We start from the raw sequence: 20234 nt of genomic DNA on the forward strand, positions 1-20234 counted from the left end.
AAACTTTTTAATAGGGAAAACTTCAAATATATTATAAAGTTAGAAGAATATAATGAGCCTGATATATCTCATCACCCAGGTTCAACAATTCTGAATACATGGCCAATCCAATGTTGACTGTCAACCATCTTTAATTATCTTATTGCTGTGTATTGGTATGGTATGATTTCAAATCCACTTAAAAAAAAAAATCTAAGAATACAGTTGTTTTGTTCTAAGAGTGAAGTTGCTTATGTTGAGAAAGCTGTGTCAGGATGTTGTCATGGACATCCGTGGCTGTCAATAAACACTCAGTAGCTCAGCTATTGGAGAGCAATGTTGGGGGCTTATTGATACGAACATGTGGAGCAGCCATAATGGCTGGGGGACATTTAAGCTTTAAATATCAAGAGATTATGAGGACCTCTTGAGAGTGTTCAGTCTGGGCAAGGCAACTCTTTGCTGACCTAAATAGCTCTCTTGAAGACCTTGGGGCATTATTAGCTCCTGCCTGGGCAAGGCAGCTCTTTGCCTGGCAGTGGTGAAAACCACGATCTTGCTTGCCAGTACCACCGCCTCTGTTCCCTAGTAATGTGCTCTAGTGATAAGGGGCTTGTGTTTTTGCACTGGACATCAGCTTGTGGTTGACTAAACTGGCTCTCCCAAGAACCAACTTGTAGAAAAGTACAACTCAACTACATTTGTACTCTATTCCTTTAACCTCTCCCTTGCCTGGAACAATAGTGTGATTAATCTACTTGTGGTTAGGAGTACGGTATTTATTGGTTTATTGAGAGACATTATCTTATATGTTATTGGCTTGTGAAATTATTATAACTCCTGCAGTGAACCCATGTTAAATAAATTACTGATAAAAATCTTATTCTCTGAGCATAATTTGCTGCCCCAAACAAAGCACTTTCTATATAATTTTTCTATTTGTTTGCTAGAATCTGAATCCAAAAAGGTGTATCCATTGAAATTGATTGAAATGTCTCTTAATTATGTTTTATTACTCTAGAAGCTATAGCTCCTTCATCTTTCTCTCTTTTAAATTGTTATTACTATTATTACTGTGTTTTTTGTTTTGTTGAAGATACCAGGTTATTTGTCCTGTGGACTCTTCAGTCTGCATTTTGCTAATTGGAATTGCCATATTATTTTAATTTACATCTAGTACATTTATTCTGAAAACGTTACTTCTGCTCATAAGACTTACTGTGGCAATTGGATTTCTTTTTGAGTTGTCTTCTTCTTCTCTGCAGGGTCTTGCAAATTTCACCCATTCACGTTTGTATCTCCTTTTGCCTTGTACCGCTGTCTCATATTCTCCATGTTGTCCTTTTGTCTTATGTAAAAAGGGATTCCATTTTATTATGCACATTGTTGGAAATTTTTGCTTTGAGTATTAATTATAGACACCTAGGTTGAGGAGCCTCCTATGTTTCAAGATCTCTCAGACTGTTAAATATCTAATTTTCTCTCCCTCACACTGTCAAGCAAAGAAGAAACATTAAATAACTAGAATAGCTACAGAGCTATATGATTTTTAATATTAGCATTTAATCATATTTTATATTTTCTATATATATTCCACAACGTCTAACTATTCTGTGCATAAAAGACAGGTTTAATGAAAACCTGTTGATTTATTTAAGATAAGAAGAATGCATGAGATAAGTTACAATAATGACACTTATTCTTGCTAGTATTTAAATATTATTAGGTTAGCATTTAGAATTTTAATTATATTTTCACAATTAAATTATTAAATAATTTAAAACATTAAATATTTATTTTTCCTGAGTACAATTTTAATTTTTTAACTAAACTGTTACTTTAATTACAAAAAACTTTTTCATACTTTACCTCTATTCTCAATTCTCCATGAACCAAAAGGACCACCTGTAGACATTTAAATAAAGTCAAATTAAATGTGAATTCTTCAAATAAGTAATTATATAAGATAATAATCCTGGTTTTTACATTCTGCTGTTCATATTGTAGTTTGTTTCTATTCCAAAAGAAGTAGATTTGGAGATGCAGTATTCAAAGGGCAAAATCCTTCCAAAAAAAAGAAAATACTCTTCATATAAACAAGTTCTTTCAGTTCTTTAATCTGACTACAGCATTTCAATGTTACACAGGAGAATCTATTGGACTTTTCAAAATTCTAACAGTTGTTGCAGCAACCCGACATTTCTTACCTGGTTGCTCTATAAACACTTCCCGGGAGCTATGGAAGCTATTGCTTTGGGAAACAATGATGAGCATCATTGTGATAAGCTTCAGAAAGTGCCATAGGAGATTATTAAAAGCCATGACCTACGCTACTGACTTGTACAAAGGCAATGCTGTATTAGTTGCAATTGCAGGGTAAGGCATTTTCTTAGTCATATAAGAGTGGAGAGAGTGGAAAGGAACTAGTCTAATTTAGAGAATGAAACGTAAAAGATCGGGATATGCTATTCCAACCACTAGTGTTGTTTTCTGTGGGACATGGATCTGCGCATCTCTGTCTTACTAGTTCAATTTAAATTTGAGCTTAATATTCATACTGATCTGAAAAAAACTAAAAATAAAGATAAAATGAAGCCAGGTGGGCCAGGGTCTTCACTTTCTCAAGGGCATACAGGACCTTCATCTGTGTCATTTTCCCCCTGGAATGCATTCTTCTTTCCCTTCACACACTTAAATATTCCTCATCCTTTAAGATCATTTCAAGTTCCAACAGTCTCCATGAAACTGTCCTTACTGATGTCTCCTTTTCTCAGTTTGTACAACACATATTCTATAACATGCAGTTTCGCTCGTAATGGTTTACCATGATTTATTATTTCTTATGGCTTTATGTGCATTGTGATATCAAGCCAAGAGAATTGCAAACTTCCCAAATCATTGCTTCTGTATTATTTTTCTTCTTGCAATTCGTACAATACCTGTCCCTCAGCAGATGTTTTGTGACTCACGGATTACCTAATCTGAAGAGAATCTGTTAGGGAAAAGATTGTGAAAAATAAATCAGAAGAAAAAAATGACTATTTTTTTGTGCCAGTTGCTATTCATAGAGCTTTATGTTTACTCTCTCACTTAGTATGGCAGTCATCTGAAGGAGATTCTATTATTGTAATCCTTATTTCATGGATGAAGAAATGGAGACATGAGAGAATGAGTACTTTGCCCCAACTAACAGTCCCAGGAGAGCCAGGATTTGAACCCCTGCAGCCTGACTCTAAAGCGTGCACATCACCACTACACTAGATTCTAACCAAAGTCAATGTAAATAAATAGAAAAAAAACTAGTCATAGAAAGAAAGTTATATGATAGTCAGTTTAGATTTCTTCCTGGCAAAGGCTGCAGTTATTCCTGAAACAATGTAGATTTATTACATTGTTTATTTTGGAAGGTTATAATAAAGAGGCAGGTCCCAGTCTGAACCAAAGGAATAATCATACCAGACATAGAATGCCAGGACCCTTCCATTCTAAAAATTTCAGTAAAATCTTTATTTCAAAGGGTGTTTTTTAAAATTGTCATGAAAAAGAACCATTACTTGTGGTTCTAACAGGTCTCAAAATGATTTTACAGCTTTGCTGCTCTTTATTAAACAATATCATGAGTTACTTGGGAGAAAAGACCAGAGCAATGTAGTCATTGTACTACTTTCTCAGTTCATAAGAACAACTCAGCCACACGTGAGAGGAGGGATGGACCAGGCACAATCTCTTTTACAGGAAAACCAGAAAGAGTCATCCAGAAAATATGAATCATGTTTGTACTAGCCCCACGGAGAATGATTCTTCTAGTAGACATTAAGACATGATTTCTGTTTTCCTGGGAAGCAAAGGAAGGACAAACCCTGAACTATGGAAAATGAGCATTGCAGACAGGTGTTTCTTATTTGTTCAATCATTTCAATGAATCAGAGCCCTTAGAGAAGTCACTCAGCCAGACCTTTACTGTTTCCCATCCTCTCTTTTAAAGTCAGGCCAACAAGAATGTTCTCCAATTTTAGGGAATATTGTGAAAATGGGATTTTTTTGTATTTCTAGGAATATGGGGCACTTGTGAATAATGCAGTGTTCTTTATATGGGTATTGAGACATATAATCATAGGCTTACATTATTTCGAATAGTGTTTTAAAGAATCTTTCCTATTTTAGTTAATTAATACTTATATGTGGCTACTTAGATGTTTTAGTTACTTTGTTCATATAAGTATTTTGAATATGTAATAAATATTTCAATAGCTTCTTGACAATGTAAATCAACTAAGTTTTCTTTTTTTGTGGCCTAGAGTCTAGGAAATACCACTGTGGAGAAAACACTCCATATCTTGAGAATTTCTTTACTTTTCTTTCTTCCCTTTGTTTCCTGGTTATTTTTATAATTTTTTGTTGTTGTTGTTTGTTTTGTTTTGTTTTGTTTTTGCGGTACGCGGGCCTCTCACTGTTGTGGCCTCTCCCGTTGCGGAGCACATGCTCCGGACGTGCAGGCTCAGCGTCCATGGCTCATGGGTCCAGCTGCTCCGCGGCATGTGGGATCTTCCCGGACCGGGGCACGAACCCGTGTCCCCTGCATCGGCAGGCGGACGCTCAACCACTGCACCACCAGGGAAGCCCTATTTTTATAATTTTGACTACATGGTTTTTAAAGCATTGATATGGTCTAAATACCTTGGCATACGTAAGAATTAGAAATATTTTATTAAAAGCAAATGAGATTATTAGGTTAAAAAGCGTATGACATAAAGTGATTTGATATTCACATGCCCTATTTGCTAATTAAAATGTATGTAGTTATATCATTAAGATTCCTATTGAGTATGGTAGGTCCACAATAAATATATTTTGAGGATATGGGTGACTGGATTTTTAAATATCATATATAATAACAATTGCTTTTTACTGAGTTGGCCAAGGTTTTGTTTAGAGTAATCTGATACTTTAGTGTGGGGAAGGACAGACTATTAGACTGTGCATTGGATCCACGGAGCTAGTCCTAGCCAGGCAAGTTTTGCTCAAGTCAGGCAGGGCTGGCTGGAATTTCTTGGCAAGGTTATTCTGATTTTAGAATCTTAACTTTCGGAAAGGCTCAGGAGGAAATTAATTTTCATATATTTATTAGTACTGGAAATTGGATTGCTTCATCAATCAAGATTCATCTTTATTACTAAAATATTACAAATAATAGGAATTAGAGTCTTACAAAGCACTTTATGTTTTCCAGAGCACTTTCCTGTGCACATTGCTCCTTTATTCTTACTGTGGTCATTCTCATTAGTCAGGGGGATATGATTATTCTTATTTGACAGCTAAGGAAGCAAGGCCTGGAATGAGTCAGTGGTACAGGCATAGAATGGAGTCTGTGACTTAGCTTTCATATATTACCTCTCTAGGCAACACTTGTATGGTCATAGGTTGGTGTCATTAACTCAAAACCTCCAAACAGGTCTTCCAACTTTCAGACCCCACCCTTTAATAACAAAAGATTTGCTTTCCCACTCACAGTGCTTTTAAAAACATTGTTTTTTCCCATCACCAAGCTATTTCGAAACTCTGGGTGGCTCCCCACTTCTAAAACGGTTTCATTACCCTTCACAGAATGCACTTTTCAGTCTGACCCTCATCTGCCTTTTTAACTTCATGTCCAGATTCTCCAATGCAGACTATCATTCCAGCCAAATCAGTGTGTCCATTTCCTCTAGGCAAGTGCCGTAATTGCGCCTGCCTTTGCATGTGCTGGGCTGACAACCGAAGATATCTCCCTGTGGCCCATCTATACTTATCAAAAAGCAGCTCAAATCTCACCTGGTCCATGGAGCCTGGTTTGCCTACCTCACCTCTGACTGACACTGCCTTCCACTAATAGCATTAAGAGTAGACCAGCACCATCCAGTTGAAATATAATAATCACAAATGTGAGCTGCATATATAATTTTAAATTTTCTATTATTCATATTAAAAAGGTTAAAAAGGTGAAATTAATTTTATTAATATATTTTAAACTAATATGTCTAAAATATTGCCATTTCAATATGTAATCAACATAAAAATTATTAATGATAAATTTTACATTTTTTTTTCATACTGAATCTTCAAAACATGGTGTATGCTTTATACTTAACAGCACATTTCAATACAGATCAACCACATTTCAAGTGGTTGATAGCCACATGTGGCTACTGGTTACCATATTGGAAAGAGCAGGTCCAGACCTCTCAGTTTAACAATTATGTATGAACTTATATTGTTGTTTAAATAGCTTGTGTGTTTGTGTATGTGTGCCTGTAAAATTTTCCTGAGGGGAGCAAAATGTTCTAACCCCTCATAGCTTCTTCCATGACTAACATTATAGAGGCACCGTGAGGGGAAGTTATAGTTGAGAGAGACCTCATTCAATCATTCATTTATCCATTCTTCAAACAATTGTGCATCCACTGTAAGACAGATATTATGGTGGGCATTGGGGATAAAAAGAAGAATAAAACAGCCCTCAGTATAAGGATCTTACAGTCACTCCAGAACCAGAATGGTAACTGAGAGTGGTACATGTCAAAGCAGGGAAAGAAGCTCCTCTAAGCATGTGGCCGTCAAACTCTGTGACAACACTATTCTGACATTCCCTTCCACATATCCCCTAGCTTCCCAGGTTGGTCATTGGCTTGGACAGATGGGTTATGAGGCTACCTGCAGTTCATTTAGTTCAGAAAGGACCATCTGGAAAAGTGGGGAAGTCATTACAATTGTCACATTTCTTTTTACAATGTTCCTGGGTCAATTAAATTCATTAGATTGCCAAAACAATTAGTTATACTGTCATAATAGAAACAGACTCAAACAGAAGGGTGTGATACCAATTTTTCTGCTTGACCATTGCCATGAGAAGGAAGGCTGGGAAACTGGCTCACAGGCAGTCTATTCTAATTTTAAACATATTTAATTTTTAGAATGTTCTTCCTTGAGAACTATCTCCCTATAACTTCTTGAAGTTCAATTATCTCCATTTTTTTAGATGAGGAAATGAGGGAAACTGATGTGTAGGCCAACCCAATTTATTATTGATAAAACAAGGAATCAGTATTAGGAATTTAAAAAATATTCATTATGGTATATTTCACTATTTTGATATCTTTGTGTAACTGATAATATTGTGACAAGTTTTCTTCTTTACTAAAACAACACATTTATGGAAAAAATTAGTCTGTAACATCCAGGCTAGTGCTTTGCTCTCCAGATTCCACTTCTCTTTTATGTAATATTATATAAAACTTTCCCAATCCACAAAAGTATTACTCTTCTGAAAAACTGGCTTATAAGATATTCTGTCTTCTTTTGTACCCAAAGGTTGGATGTCTTTTGCACATAAAGGCTAAACATAAAACGCTGTTTTCTTAATAACCCTCCCAACTTCTCTAGAGTTAAACATTGCTTTGATTCTAATTCCATGGTCTTTGACTACTTAAAAACATGTCAGGTATCAAGACCAGGCATGTACAATTCTTAGCCATATCCTTAAGAGATATAAAACCTTGGAAAATAGAGCTTGTTCTCTTTTATGTGTTTTAGTTTGTGTATTAGAATAAAAGCATGAATAAAAAGACGAATAAAAGCATTACTTTGAAGAAGGTGAAGGTGTTGTGGAAAATAGACTTGAGACCAGGATTATTTAATTCTTTAGTTAATTATTTACCTAAAGAAATGCTAAATGGCAACTTTCAAATTCATTTCTATCATCTGCCTTATTTTCTTATGTGAAAATACAACATTAAAAAAAGCAACAAAAGGGGGAAATTGGTAATCTTTACAGTTTCATTTTAAAATGTTTATTTCCACTGAACTCTTTTTAGAATTTATAATAGGGATTCAGCAGTCAAATATAGCATTCTCTAACAAGGAAGGAAACAGGGAAAGTTTGCAATTATTAGAAAAAAATAGGACTTACCATTAAAATGGCCAGAGCCCCTGTGGTTCTGAAAAGGGGCCAAGCCATTGTCTCTGATTTCCTTGGTGAACAAATCCAAGGGAGCTGCTGCTTTAGTCCTTCCAACCGCCTGCATGCGATGTCTAAGGAAAGCCCTCTCAGCGTCTCTGCTGTCTTCAGGACAGCAAGAGTCTTCAGGAGTCTGCAGATAGCCTGTTATGCAGGTCCTCCCCACCCTAAACCAGAAACGCTTGCATCACTCTTGCTCCCAGGTAAAAACTTAGACACACCTCAATTCCTGAAGCAATGAAATCCTCTGTTGGAAGCTGAAAGAAAAGTTCACAGGCTTCACAGGCTGGTTTTTACAGTTTTAATAGGAAGGTACCAGATAATAAACTAATCATGGTGTGGAAGTGAAAAAGTTAACCTTGACTACACTGAAAAAGGATCTAGTTGGCTGCTTCTCATGGTGCCAATTAAAACTGAAAAATAAAACAAAGCCTACAGAATTCCCCCAAATCTAACTTGTGGAAGAGCATTTATTTTTAGCCTGAGTGTATGTGAGTAGATTTAAAGTTAAGCAAAATATATTTTAGGTGTTAAGCAATAATATGGCTTTCAATTTTATTGAAAGAAACTACAAATCTGAAGAAGAAAACCATCACATCAAGCAGTTACTAATACAAGTTTTGAATGAAAACAATTGGAAATAAAATTGGACTAAACGCATATGGTGCCTTGGATATTTGAAATATATAAGCTGTGCATTGCAAAATCAGATCCCTGATAATACTCAGATGACATCTTTCTATTGTGTTTCTTTTCATTTATAAGTTTTTAAAAAATTAATTTGCCTAGTGAAGTAGGTTAACTCTGTGCACTTTTAATTACATTTCCTCTAGAGCAGATACCCTGCTCACTGCTGTTTACTTGTGCACTTCTAAACTCCTGGACTCCAACTCAAGTTATGGGATGGGGAAAAGCTACTAAAGCACCTTTTTAGTTTGCTTATAACACTAGAGTTAAGAGCACTCTTAACATTCCAGAATATTTTTTTAAATGTTTGGTAGAAAAACAATATTATAAGTATCTGTGCATCAGGTTTTGGAGCTTTTTAGTACCAGGGAAACCATTTAATCAGAATATTTTAGACAGAAAGGATTTTATAGTCTAGGAGTTGGAAAAAAACACCTTATAGGTAAAAATCTTGTGGGATTTTTTTTTGTCTTTTTAAAAATTGTGGTAAAATATACATAACAAAATTTACTATTTTAACTATTTTTAAGTTTCAGCTGAGTGGCATTAAGTATATTCACTAGTCTGTGACTGGACTAGTTAACAAATGTAAGGGGATAGAAGCTGGGATGAGCTTTATTGAACTTAGTGATTTGTATAATGCAGAATTCAGCAATTGAAGTGTTGGTTGCTTCTGAATTTAGTATCTGAATTTGTTTAACATTGGTGAGAGTTTTGGGTTTATATGTATGTATACTGGGGCTTTTTTCTTATAGCATAATGAAAAATACATACATATGGTCAAAGACTAGAATGAACCACCTTAATATACTAGAACTTATTTTTTGAATGAAGTGATTATGGATGTATTTTATTTCTTCATTATGGTTGTATGTATTTTCTTAATTTTGGTAATGAGAATGTATTAGTTTTATAATTTAAAAAGAAACTTCTTTAAAAATAATGTGAGTACAGAAAGCTTTTATGAATAACATTCTAAACTTTGGGGCAGGGAAAAAGAGAAAAACATAATGAACTTTCAATTCCTTCCTTTTTCCGTAATTTAATATCTTGCAATTTCTTCAAAGCATTATTGTGCTAAAGACAAAAGAAATTTAAAAAATGATAGCAGTGAATTATGATATTCCTAGGAATACCCATAAGTTGCATTTTGGACTAAATTCTAGATATGACTCAATTTTTTTTTCTGATTTACCTTTCCTAAAGCTCCAGTTCTTTGGCAATTATATAAATATTTATTTATTTATTTATTTATTTGGATGCACTGGGTCTTAGTTGTGGCACGTGGGATCTTTGTTGCTGCATGCGGGCTCTTAGTTGCGGCATGAGGAATCTAGTTCCCTGACCAGGGATCAAACTTGAGCCCCCTGTATTGGGAGCGTGGAGTGTTAACCACTGGATCACCAGGGAAGTCCCTTCTTTGACAATTTTAATTAATTAGACTTAAAAATGTTGATTATCACTTCACTCTTTCCTCACCTGAACACAGGTTAAGGACTTAACTGGTATTTCATTTTTGTATTTTGAAATACCATCTAAGGATTCTTGGTTAGGTGGTGTAAATAGGGTATGGGCACCCTTATAGGAGAGTAATGTACCAGACTTGGCCTGATTCAGGCTGGCTCCATTTACTCTTCCCTGTTAAGGAGGGTTTCAGAAAGCAAGGACGGATCCCATTGTGCATTCTGTAGGCAGACAGGACTCCCCTAATCTTTCCATGTGCTCTTGACAGTGTTTTAAGCCAACACTGCTTTTTCTTTGCAGGATTGGGAACCTCGGTAAGGTAATGAAGCATCCTTGTGTTGGGGCCACATTTACATGGTGATAGGAAGGTGGCCTGGAGCTTACTCCTGCTGGGGAGTGCATTGCATTGTGTCTTCTGGACTAAGCAGTGTTCTCACTTGCTATTTTTGTTTATGTTTATGTTTGTGAAAAGGAAAGAAGGGAGGATTTTCCAGTAGTTTTTGTTGAGTGGTTATGTTATTACTCTCCAGATAATGGCTTTGGAAACATAAGCCCAACTTGAAACTGGCTTTTACTCAAGAAGCTGAAATAAAAATGAGGATCATAACAATAATAATCATAATCGTTAAAAAGGAGCTTCATTGTATGTGTGTATTGTGCTTCGTTTGATGCATCATATTAAAAATGTAAGAATTGGACAATAGATACAATACATCGTAGGTGTAAGAAGAGACCATTCTTCAATCTGCTGGAAATTGAACCATGGCATAAGAAGTGAAACAATAAAAATGAGTGTTTATTTAAGAGGCAGTGGCTTCAGAGGTTTCCATGATGTTTCTAATGCTCATTATCTACAGCAGTTCTATTATTCACCAAGTAGAGGATGTTAATAAGACTGCTTTCAGTGGCAAGCCTTCACTGGTTTTTGTTTGTTTTGACTGGAAACATGTATATACTATATCTTATATGTCAGACATCACTACTTCTTGATATTTAATTGTTCTTGAATGTCCACAACTTCATTAATTAAGGTATGAGTTCCACAAATCATGCATTAACAAAATGATACATACATCCTGAAATGGCCTGCCAATGTAGTGATACATCACTTTTTGTTATTTGAGATAATGGAAATCGTACACTTCTTTCATTAGGATCATCACTTGAAGGCATCCAGAAATGTCAGAGAATGCAATAATTGTGCATTTGCAGAGAACAGTCTGCAACTTTAAAAATCAGTGAAAATAGAGCTATTGATCTAATTTTCTATTAGAGAGTATGTAGCATGGTCACCATGGTTCTGTAATTCCTGGAATTCTTTCTTTCAAAAGATTTGTGCAATTTTTTTTTTATCATATATTGATTCAAGCCCAAATTTCAGAAGGGTAAATATGGGTGAATGCACAGTTAAAAATTTTTTACTTATGCCATGGTTTAGGGTCAACATCTTTTGGCTTTGTTTAATCTGATTAGGCAATTGCTTATTTGTGGGAATATTTTTATAAGGTAATAAAGAGTGTGAATGGAGGAATTTTCCAAATGAGCCTCATGTTCACTTCAACAATGTGTTTCTTTAGGAAATTTTTCTTTGGTTCTTGTGGTTGGTTGGAGATAAACTTGACCAGATGGAATCTACTTACAAAATCTATTTTGAATCCATCTAGTTCCCTCCTTCTCTGGGCATCCACACTCACCAGATTCCTGGCATCTCTTAGGCAGCCTAGGCAATGGGCCTAGGACTGAGCTCCTGTTCCGTTCTCACCTCTCACCCAATCCTCCTCTCACTCAGCAACCTGACTGCTATTTTTGAAAGGATCGTGGCTTCCAATGTACTTGGAACAGAATCAAAACTGCCTGTTGTGGCTTCCAGGGAACTGCCTGGTCCATTCCCTGTATTCCTCTCCAGCCACTTCACACACTCCTTCCTTCTCACATGCACCTTCTTTTGTTCTTCAAAAACCACCAGCTCTTTCCTGCCTCAGGTCTTCACTCGGTTTCTCTCCTGCCTGGTTGGCTGCTTCTCATTCATCAGTTGGTAGCTTATGAGACCTTCTCAGAGGGGTCCTTTCTTCCTACTCCCTAACGTGGGCACTGTCATCCCCATTATTTTATCTGTCATCCCCATTTGCTGCCTGTATAGGGCTTAGTACCATGTGTCCGTTGTTATTTCTTAGTTGGAGTGCTTATATTGCCTTTCTCCACTTGACTGTGCCCTCTATCCGGGAGATATCATATCTATTTCATTTAGTAGCTTATTCCCAGCAATTTGCAGAGTGAATAAATGAATATATCTTTAAAAATTTTGTGCAAGTATATCTGCTGGATCAAAGGGCACATGTAGTACAGTTTTTAATAGGTCGTCATCCCAGAAGGCTATACCAGTTTACATTCCCACTGATAGTGTACGAAATTGTCCTTCCTCCCTCCCCTCCCCCAGGTATAATGTTTATTATAGGTAATTCTCTTCTGCTTCTTATATGAGAAAATAGTACTTATATAAAAATATATTTTAGTTCTACTAAGAGATTTAAATGTTGATTTAAATGCTAATAATTTATCAGATTATAATAAATGGAAATAAAGTTAAGATTCTGAGCATAGCAATCTAAGAAACTGGACCCAGAACTAAGTAAATTCTGGATCTTGGTTAGATCCAAAAGACCTAGCATCCCTCCTGGATCTAACCTCATACTGGCCTTTTCACCATCTCAGGTGATATAATAATAAGATTTGAGAGAGAGGAACCAAGATGGCAGAGTAGAAGGACGTGCTCTCACTCCCTCTTGCAAGAACACCAGAATCACAACTGGCTGCTGGACAATCATCGACAGGAAGACACTGGAACTCACCAAAAAAGACCCAACATCCAAAGACAAAGGAGAAGCCAAAATGAGACAGTAGGAGGGGCGCAATCACAGTAAAATCAAATCCCATAAGTGCTGGGTGGCTGACTCACAGACTGGAGAACACTTATATCACAGAAGTCCACCCACTGGAGTGAAGGTTCTGAGCCCCAGGTCAGGCTTCCCAACCTGGGGGTCTGGCAACGGGAGGAGGAATTCCTAGAGAATCAGACTTTGAAGCCCAGTGGGAATTGATTGCAGGACTTTGAAAGGACTGGGGGAAACAGAGACTCCACTCGTGGAGGGCACACACATAAAGTACTGTGTGCATTGGGACCCAGGGGAAGGAGCAGTTACCTCAGGGGAGACTGAACCAGATCTACCTGCTAGTATTGGAGGGTCTCCTGCAGAGGTGGGGGGTGGCTGTGGCTCACCATGGGGACAAGGACACTGGCAGCAGAAGTTCTGGGAATTACTCCTTGGCATGAGCCCTCCCAGAGCCTGTCATTAGACCCACCAAAGAGCCCAGGTAGGCACCAGTGTTGGGTTGCCTCAGGCCAAACAACCAACAGGGAGGGAACCCAGCCCCACCCATCAACAGTCACATGCATTAAAGTTTTTCTGAGCTCTGCCCACCAGAGCAACAGTCAGCTCTACCCATCACCAGTCCCTCCCATCAGGAAACTTCCACAAGCCTCTTAGATAGACTCATGCACCAGAGAGCAGACAGCAGAAGCAAGAAGAACTACAATCCTGTAGCCTGTGGAACAAAAACCACATTCACAGAAAGATAGACAAGATGAAAAGGCAAAGGGCTATGTACCAGATGAAGGAACAAGATAAAACCCCAGAAGAACAACTAAATGAAGTGGAGACAGGCAAACTTCCAAAAAAAAAATTCAGAATAATGATAGTGAAGATGAACCAGGATCTTGGAAAAAGAATGGAGAGAAAGATTGAGAAGATGCAAGAAATGTTTAACAAAGACCTAGAAGAATTAAGGAACAAACAAACAGAGATGAACAATACAATAACTGAAATGAAAAATACACTACAAGGGATCAATAGCAGAATAACTGAGGCAGAAGAATGGATAAGTGACCTGGAAGACAGAATGGTGGAATTCACTGCTGTGGAACAGAATAAAGAAAAAAGAATGAAAAGAAATGAAGTCAGCCTAAGAGACCTCTGGGACAACATTAAATGCAACAACATTCACATTATAGGGGTCCCAGAAGGAGAAGAGAGAGAGAAAGGATCAGAGAAAATATTTAAGAGATTATAGTTGAAGACTTCCCTAACATGTGAAAGGAAATAGCCACCCAAGTCCAGGAAGTGCAGCGAATTCCATACAGGATAAACCCAAGGAGAAACACGCCGAGACACATAGTAATCAAATTGGCAAAAATTAAAGACAAAGCAAAATTATTAAAAGCAACAAGGGAAAAATGACAAATAACATAAAAGGGAACTCCCATAAGGTTAACAGCTGATTTCTCAGCATAAACTCTACAAGCCAGAAGGGAGTGGCATGATATACTTAAAGTGATGGCATGATAAACTTAAAGTGATGCAAGTACTAAACCAAGAGTACTCCACCCAGCAAGGATCTCATTCAGATTCGATGGAGAAATCAAAAGCAAAGGCTAAGAGAATTCAGCACCACCAAACCAGCTCTACAACAAATGCTAATGGAACTTCTCTAAGTGAGAATCAAAAGAGAGGAAAAGGACCTACAAAAACAAACCCAAAACAATTAAGAAAATGGTCATAGGAACATAGGAACATACATACTCTCTCTCAAATCTTATGCCCACCCTGCATTGGTGGGCGGATTCTTTACCACTGTACCAGCAGGGAAGCCCGGACTTGGGGTATCATGCAAAATGAAATAAGTCAGACAGAGAAGACAAATACTGTATGATATCACCTATATGTGGAATCTAAACACTACAACAAACTAGTGAACATAATGAAACAGACTCACACTTGTGGTTACCAGTGGAGAGAGGGAAGTGGGGAGGGGCAACAGAAGGGTAGGGGATTAAGAGGTACAAACTACTAGGTATAAAATAAGCTAAAAGGATATATTGTACAACACAGGGAATAGAGCCAATATTTTATAATAACTATAAATGGAGTATAACCTTTAAAAACCGTGAATTACTACTGTACATATCTAATATCTAATATATGTATTAGATATTAAATTGGCTAATTAGCAATACCCTTCAATGTCAAAAGACAAAGCAGTTTGCTTGTGAAGCTGCCTCCAGCTGTGCTCAATTGGTCACAGACTGTCACAGGAAGAGGTGGGCTGGGAGGTGCAGAACTGAAAGCAGAATCAGCCCAATTCCTTCCCTTCATCAAGGTTTACTCTCCACAAATTTAGCACCACAGAGGCACTGAAAAGACACATGTGAAATACAAATCTGAGCGTTTGCTTTCCTTGCTTAAATCCTTCAGTGTCTCCTCAACTGCTGTAAGATAAACTGCCAGCCCTTTACCGTGGACACAGGGTTTTCCATGATTTGTTCCAATGGACGTCTTGGTCTCATGGCCACCATTTCCCACATGTACTTGATGCTCTTTATGCCTGTGTCACACCAGGCTGCACACTGCTGGTGGTTGCCCCACCCCCATTCCACCACCTTGTGATCACCACCTTGCTACATGCTTCCCTAACAATGAGCTGAGGATTCATCCTCTCCAGATACCATCTCTGATCTCCCAAACTAGCCTGTGCTCTGGGTCTGCATGTCCATATGTAGCACATAGGTAGAGATTTCTTAAAGATTATCCTGAAATGTTTGCTTAAGAGTTGATCCCTCTTACTAGTCTGTAGCATCCTGAAGGGTGGGACTGTGTCTGGTTCCTCTTTGTAGCCCCAGTGCCTCGCCTATTCATGCCAGATACTCAATAAATATTTTTGAAATGAAATGAAGTCAGTGGATTGAAAGTGTGAACAAAATGTGGGTTAGGAATCATGCCGCTGAGTGGTCCATTGAAAGAACAGATCTGGGAATCCTGGGAGAAAATCTAAGATCAGGGTCAGAGTTACCAGGTCAGACTGTAAGATGTGGGCATCTTTCGGTATCTGGAAAAGTTCTTGTTGTGCTAGCACTCAGAAATCCAAGTCAGGTCTAAGGGAGAAGCAGTCAGAATAAAAGTCAAGAGTTTGGCATTTAGGACTCGTATGAGAAAAACAACAACGACAAAAATGGGAATGGAGTACAAATTAGGAAAAAGAGGGCTTCCCTGGTGGCGCAGTGGTTGAGAATCCGCCTGCCGATGCAGGGGACACGGGTTCGTGCCCCGGTCTGGGAAGATCCCACATGCCGCAGAGCGGCTTGACCCGTGAGCCATGGTCGTTGAGCCTGCGCGTCCGGAGCCTGTGCTCCGCAGCGGGAGAGGCTACAACAGTGAGAGGCCCTCGTACAGCAAAAAAAAAAAAAAATTAGGAACAAGAATCAGAACAGGCAACTAGTCAGTTTAACAAGCTCCAAACCAGGAAATGACTGTCTATCCTAGAACAAGTATTATCTCTGCTCTGTCTTGTGCAGGCTTCCTGGTGAGGTTAGAGATCAGGTTGGGCCAGTGTGACTGGTTCCAGAGTGTGGCAGGCTCCTTGGGGCTAGTGAGCACAGCACTGGCTCCTGCTTGCCTTTCAGGGTGCACCCCTCTTCCAGTCTGCTGTCTGGATGCAGCTTGCTCTCTCCATTCCTGATTCCTAGTCCCTCCCCCTCCCTCTCAACACTTTTCTTCCTGCTGCTTCAGGAGGAAAGCCGTCCTCACCATATCCATCCATTCTGTCTTTTCTTTCTATTAGTTTTCCCTTTTCCACACTACCTGGGGGCAGAATGTAGATCTGAAATTTGTATTACTCTATTTATCAGAGGAAATTTTACGCTCCGTATTTTCACTAGAAAATATAAATGCCCCCTCTTCCAAACTTTTTTTCACTCTTAAAGAAGATCCAACTAATAAAATTGCTTGGTATCCATTTAGACTTAATTAAAACCCATTCTGCTAGAGCTTGAAGAAAAGCAAGCTATTGTGTGTATTGGTGGGGGGGGGGATTGAGCATGTGCGAGTGGACTCAGTAAGTCTGATGCCCCCTCTCGAGTCCATTAAGAAGGGCAGCACACAGAAAGGGGCGCGGTAACACAAAATCTGAAGTAATTCTGAAGTTTCTTTCGGAAACTTATCCCTCAGGGAACAACAGTTCATTTCTCTCCATGAAGCTTCATTCCTAATTTTCTCAGTTGACCATAAAATATCCTGGAAATTGTGTACCTGGGGTTTTACTCCCAAAGGGGGATCCTCTGAAACTGGTTTCTTCTTGAACAAAATACCTGGAATGCCTCAGGTCATTCTCATTTTAGGAAAGACTTGATATAGTGAGAGCAGATGAGATCTGGGCAATTTCATACACAGAGACATATGTTGTCCAAGAAACTCACATTTTGAAGGGGATGCTTGCGAAGCCCAGAGAGGTATGGGACTTGCCTATCACTGCATGGTTTGTCTACGGTGGAGACTGGGCACCAGTCCCATCCCCGGTGTCCAGGTTAGGATGACAAGTCACTACTGGGCAGGAATTACGGGCACGTGTCTCATCATCTACAAAGTGCAAGCTATCTCATACTCCAGAAGTTGAAGATCAAAGCAAAGAGAGGCAGAAATGGGGTCTGCTAGGTTCAATTTAAATGAATGAAGATAGGATATACCTATAACCTACATGGAGCCTCCCTTTCCTCCATATACGTAAACGGTCTTCCCTTAGTAACAATTATAATAGGCCTTTGGTAAATGAGGATCACTGTGTACTAATTTTTACAAACTCTTCTATAGTCCTCCAGGGATTTGATAACTTTCTTATTTTCCCAGTGCTCTCCAGGAAGAGGTATTCTGTATAAAAGATATACTGACTGCTTATCTTCATATGATGTGGATAATATTAAAGGCACTGAATTATCTCTTACCTGCACAGCTTTTGCTCTGCTCCAAGAGACACTGTCCTCTGTCACTCTAACTTCCCATTCCTACCACTAAAGGCCTTCCTATTCCTCTTTCAACTTATTCCTAAAGTTCAAGCATTTGAGACTCTGAGGAAACTTAAGATGATCTAGTCTAGAGGTGTTCAAACTTCTTTTAACCATGGTCAAAAATATAGTTATGTCAACAACCAATACACACATAATGCAAGCACATACTCTTACTATGTGTGATATACTCTGCTATTTCCTTTTCTTTTATGTTCTATCTAATTCCATTAAAAATATTTCCCTATATAGGCTTGCTAAATTGACTTCATGACTCATTATTGGGGGGTGTGACCCACAGTATAAAAACATTGATTTAATCCAATTCTCTAATTTCACAAATAAGCAAAGTACGGTGAAGAAACTTAAGTGACTTGTCCAAGAATTGAACCCAAATATGAATAGAATTCTCAGTCTAGTTATGCAGAGCTGCAAGCCTTGGAACGTAGACGTTTAATATCTCTTCATGATTTTTCTTTTAAAAGCATAGATCCTCCCATAATCTACAGCTACTAGAAGAGACAATTTTGATAACAATGTTAAGAATTGATTGAATAAGGGTAATTCAATTAAGTATATTTTCCATGTATATTGAATATATTTATTTATTTATTCAGATTATAAAAGTTAATTTTTTAAAATTTAATTTTATTTATTTACTTTTATACAGCAGGTTCTTATTAGTTATTTATTTAATACATATTAGTGTATATATGTCAATCCCAATCTCCCAGTTCATCCCACCACCCCCCACCCACTTTCCCCCTTTGGTGTCCATAAGTTTGTTCTCTACATCTGTGTCTCTATTTCTGCCTTGCAAACTGGTTCATCTGTACCATTTTTCTAGATTCCACATATATGCGTTAATATGCGATACTTGTTTTTCTCTTTCTGACTTACTTCACTCCGTATGACAATCTCTAGATCCATCCACGTCTCTACAAAGGACCCAATTTCGTTCCTTTTTATGGCTGAGTAATATTCCATTCTATATATGTACCACATCTTCTTTATTCCTCTGTCGACCGACATTTAGGTTGCTTTCATGACCTGGCTATTGTAAATAGTGCTGCAATGAACATCGGGATGCATTTCGAATTCTGGTTTTCTCCAGATATACGCCTAGGAGTGGGATTGCTGGGTCATATGGTAATTCTATTTTTAGTTTTTTAAGGAACCTCCATACTGTTCTCCATAGTGGCTGTATCAATTTACATTCCCACCAACAGTGCAAGAGGGTTCCCTTTTCTCCACACCCTCTCCGGCATTTATTGTTTGTAGATATTCTGATGATGCCCATGCTAACTGGTGTGAGGTGATACCTCATGGTAGTTTTGATTTGCATTTCTCTAATAATTAGTGATGTTGAGCAGCTTTTCATGTGCTTTTTGGCGATCTTGAGACACAAAGATGAATGAGACTGTGGTAGAGTCTTGGATCAAGGTGTATCTATAGGCATGGAAAGAAATGAACTAATTCAGTTCATGCTATGAAAGATTTTAGATGACTAACTGGTCATATGCGATTGTCAGATATTTAATGGATGCCTACAAGGGTGACTGTATTTTCTAAAACTCAACTTAGTCTAACAAGAATGAGTACATAAGGGGATAACAGATTGATGATTTTAAGTTAAGACTGAAAGAGCTGGTGATCAGTGTGAACCCATCCTGGAAATCCAGGAGGTATGGTTACTACTAATTATTGTACCTGACACTTAAAATCAACAGTTGATCCAGATTTCAAAACTCCTTATAAACCAATTTTCATTTTGCACAGATTTTCCAGTTGACAATGTGATGGATGTTTTCTAAGTAATCACTGCTAATCAGTCTATCATGGAGCTTAGTGGTTTTAATTTCAGGTATCATTTCTCAGCCCTTTTTTTCCTGCTAGGCTACATATTTTTCTGTCTTAGCTGAGGATGCTTCACAAGTACTTTGCCAAAACATGCAGTGAGCTGAACACACCCTTACCTTCGGAGAAAGGACATCCCTTTCGATTCTAGGGAAACCATAATTGCTAAGCCAGTGGAATTTTCTGTGGTCTTTTCTCCCCTTCCTCCTTCTCTCTCTAGGGAAGGGAAGAGTGTGGAGGGAGGAGTCTGGTGTCCTCCTGACCTGCTGCTGGGTACTCCTTTCTGAGGTAGCCTGTGGTACAGGGCAGAAGGGAACTGTGACTTGGAGAGAGACTGGGAGAGGCAAGAGTTAATGGAGGGTAGGT

At 38.1% G+C, this 20234-nt stretch overlaps 1 protein-coding gene across 1 annotated transcript in view; it reads right to left on the minus strand.

Moving 5' to 3' along the window:
- The window catches only part of DSG3 (desmoglein 3), a 29211-nt gene extending 21111 nt beyond the window's left edge, over nucleotides 1-8100 (minus strand). Inside the window, exons 1-3 of the mRNA XM_004273721.3 lie at nucleotides 7925-8100; nucleotides 1849-1884; nucleotides 1199-1327 (exon numbers count right to left, since the gene is read on the minus strand). Of these exons, the coding sequence (XP_004273769.2) occupies nucleotides 1199-1327; nucleotides 1849-1884; nucleotides 7925-7972 (213 nt within the window). The 5' untranslated portion in view covers nucleotides 7973-8100. The remainder of the gene's footprint in view (nucleotides 1-1198; nucleotides 1328-1848; nucleotides 1885-7924) is intronic.
- Between the last annotated feature and the right edge of the window lie 12134 nt (nucleotides 8101-20234).

The sequence above is a fragment of the Orcinus orca genome, chromosome 15, assembly GCF_937001465.1.
Source record: "Orcinus orca chromosome 15, mOrcOrc1.1, whole genome shotgun sequence".
NCBI lineage: Eukaryota > Metazoa > Chordata > Mammalia > Artiodactyla > Delphinidae > Orcinus > Orcinus orca.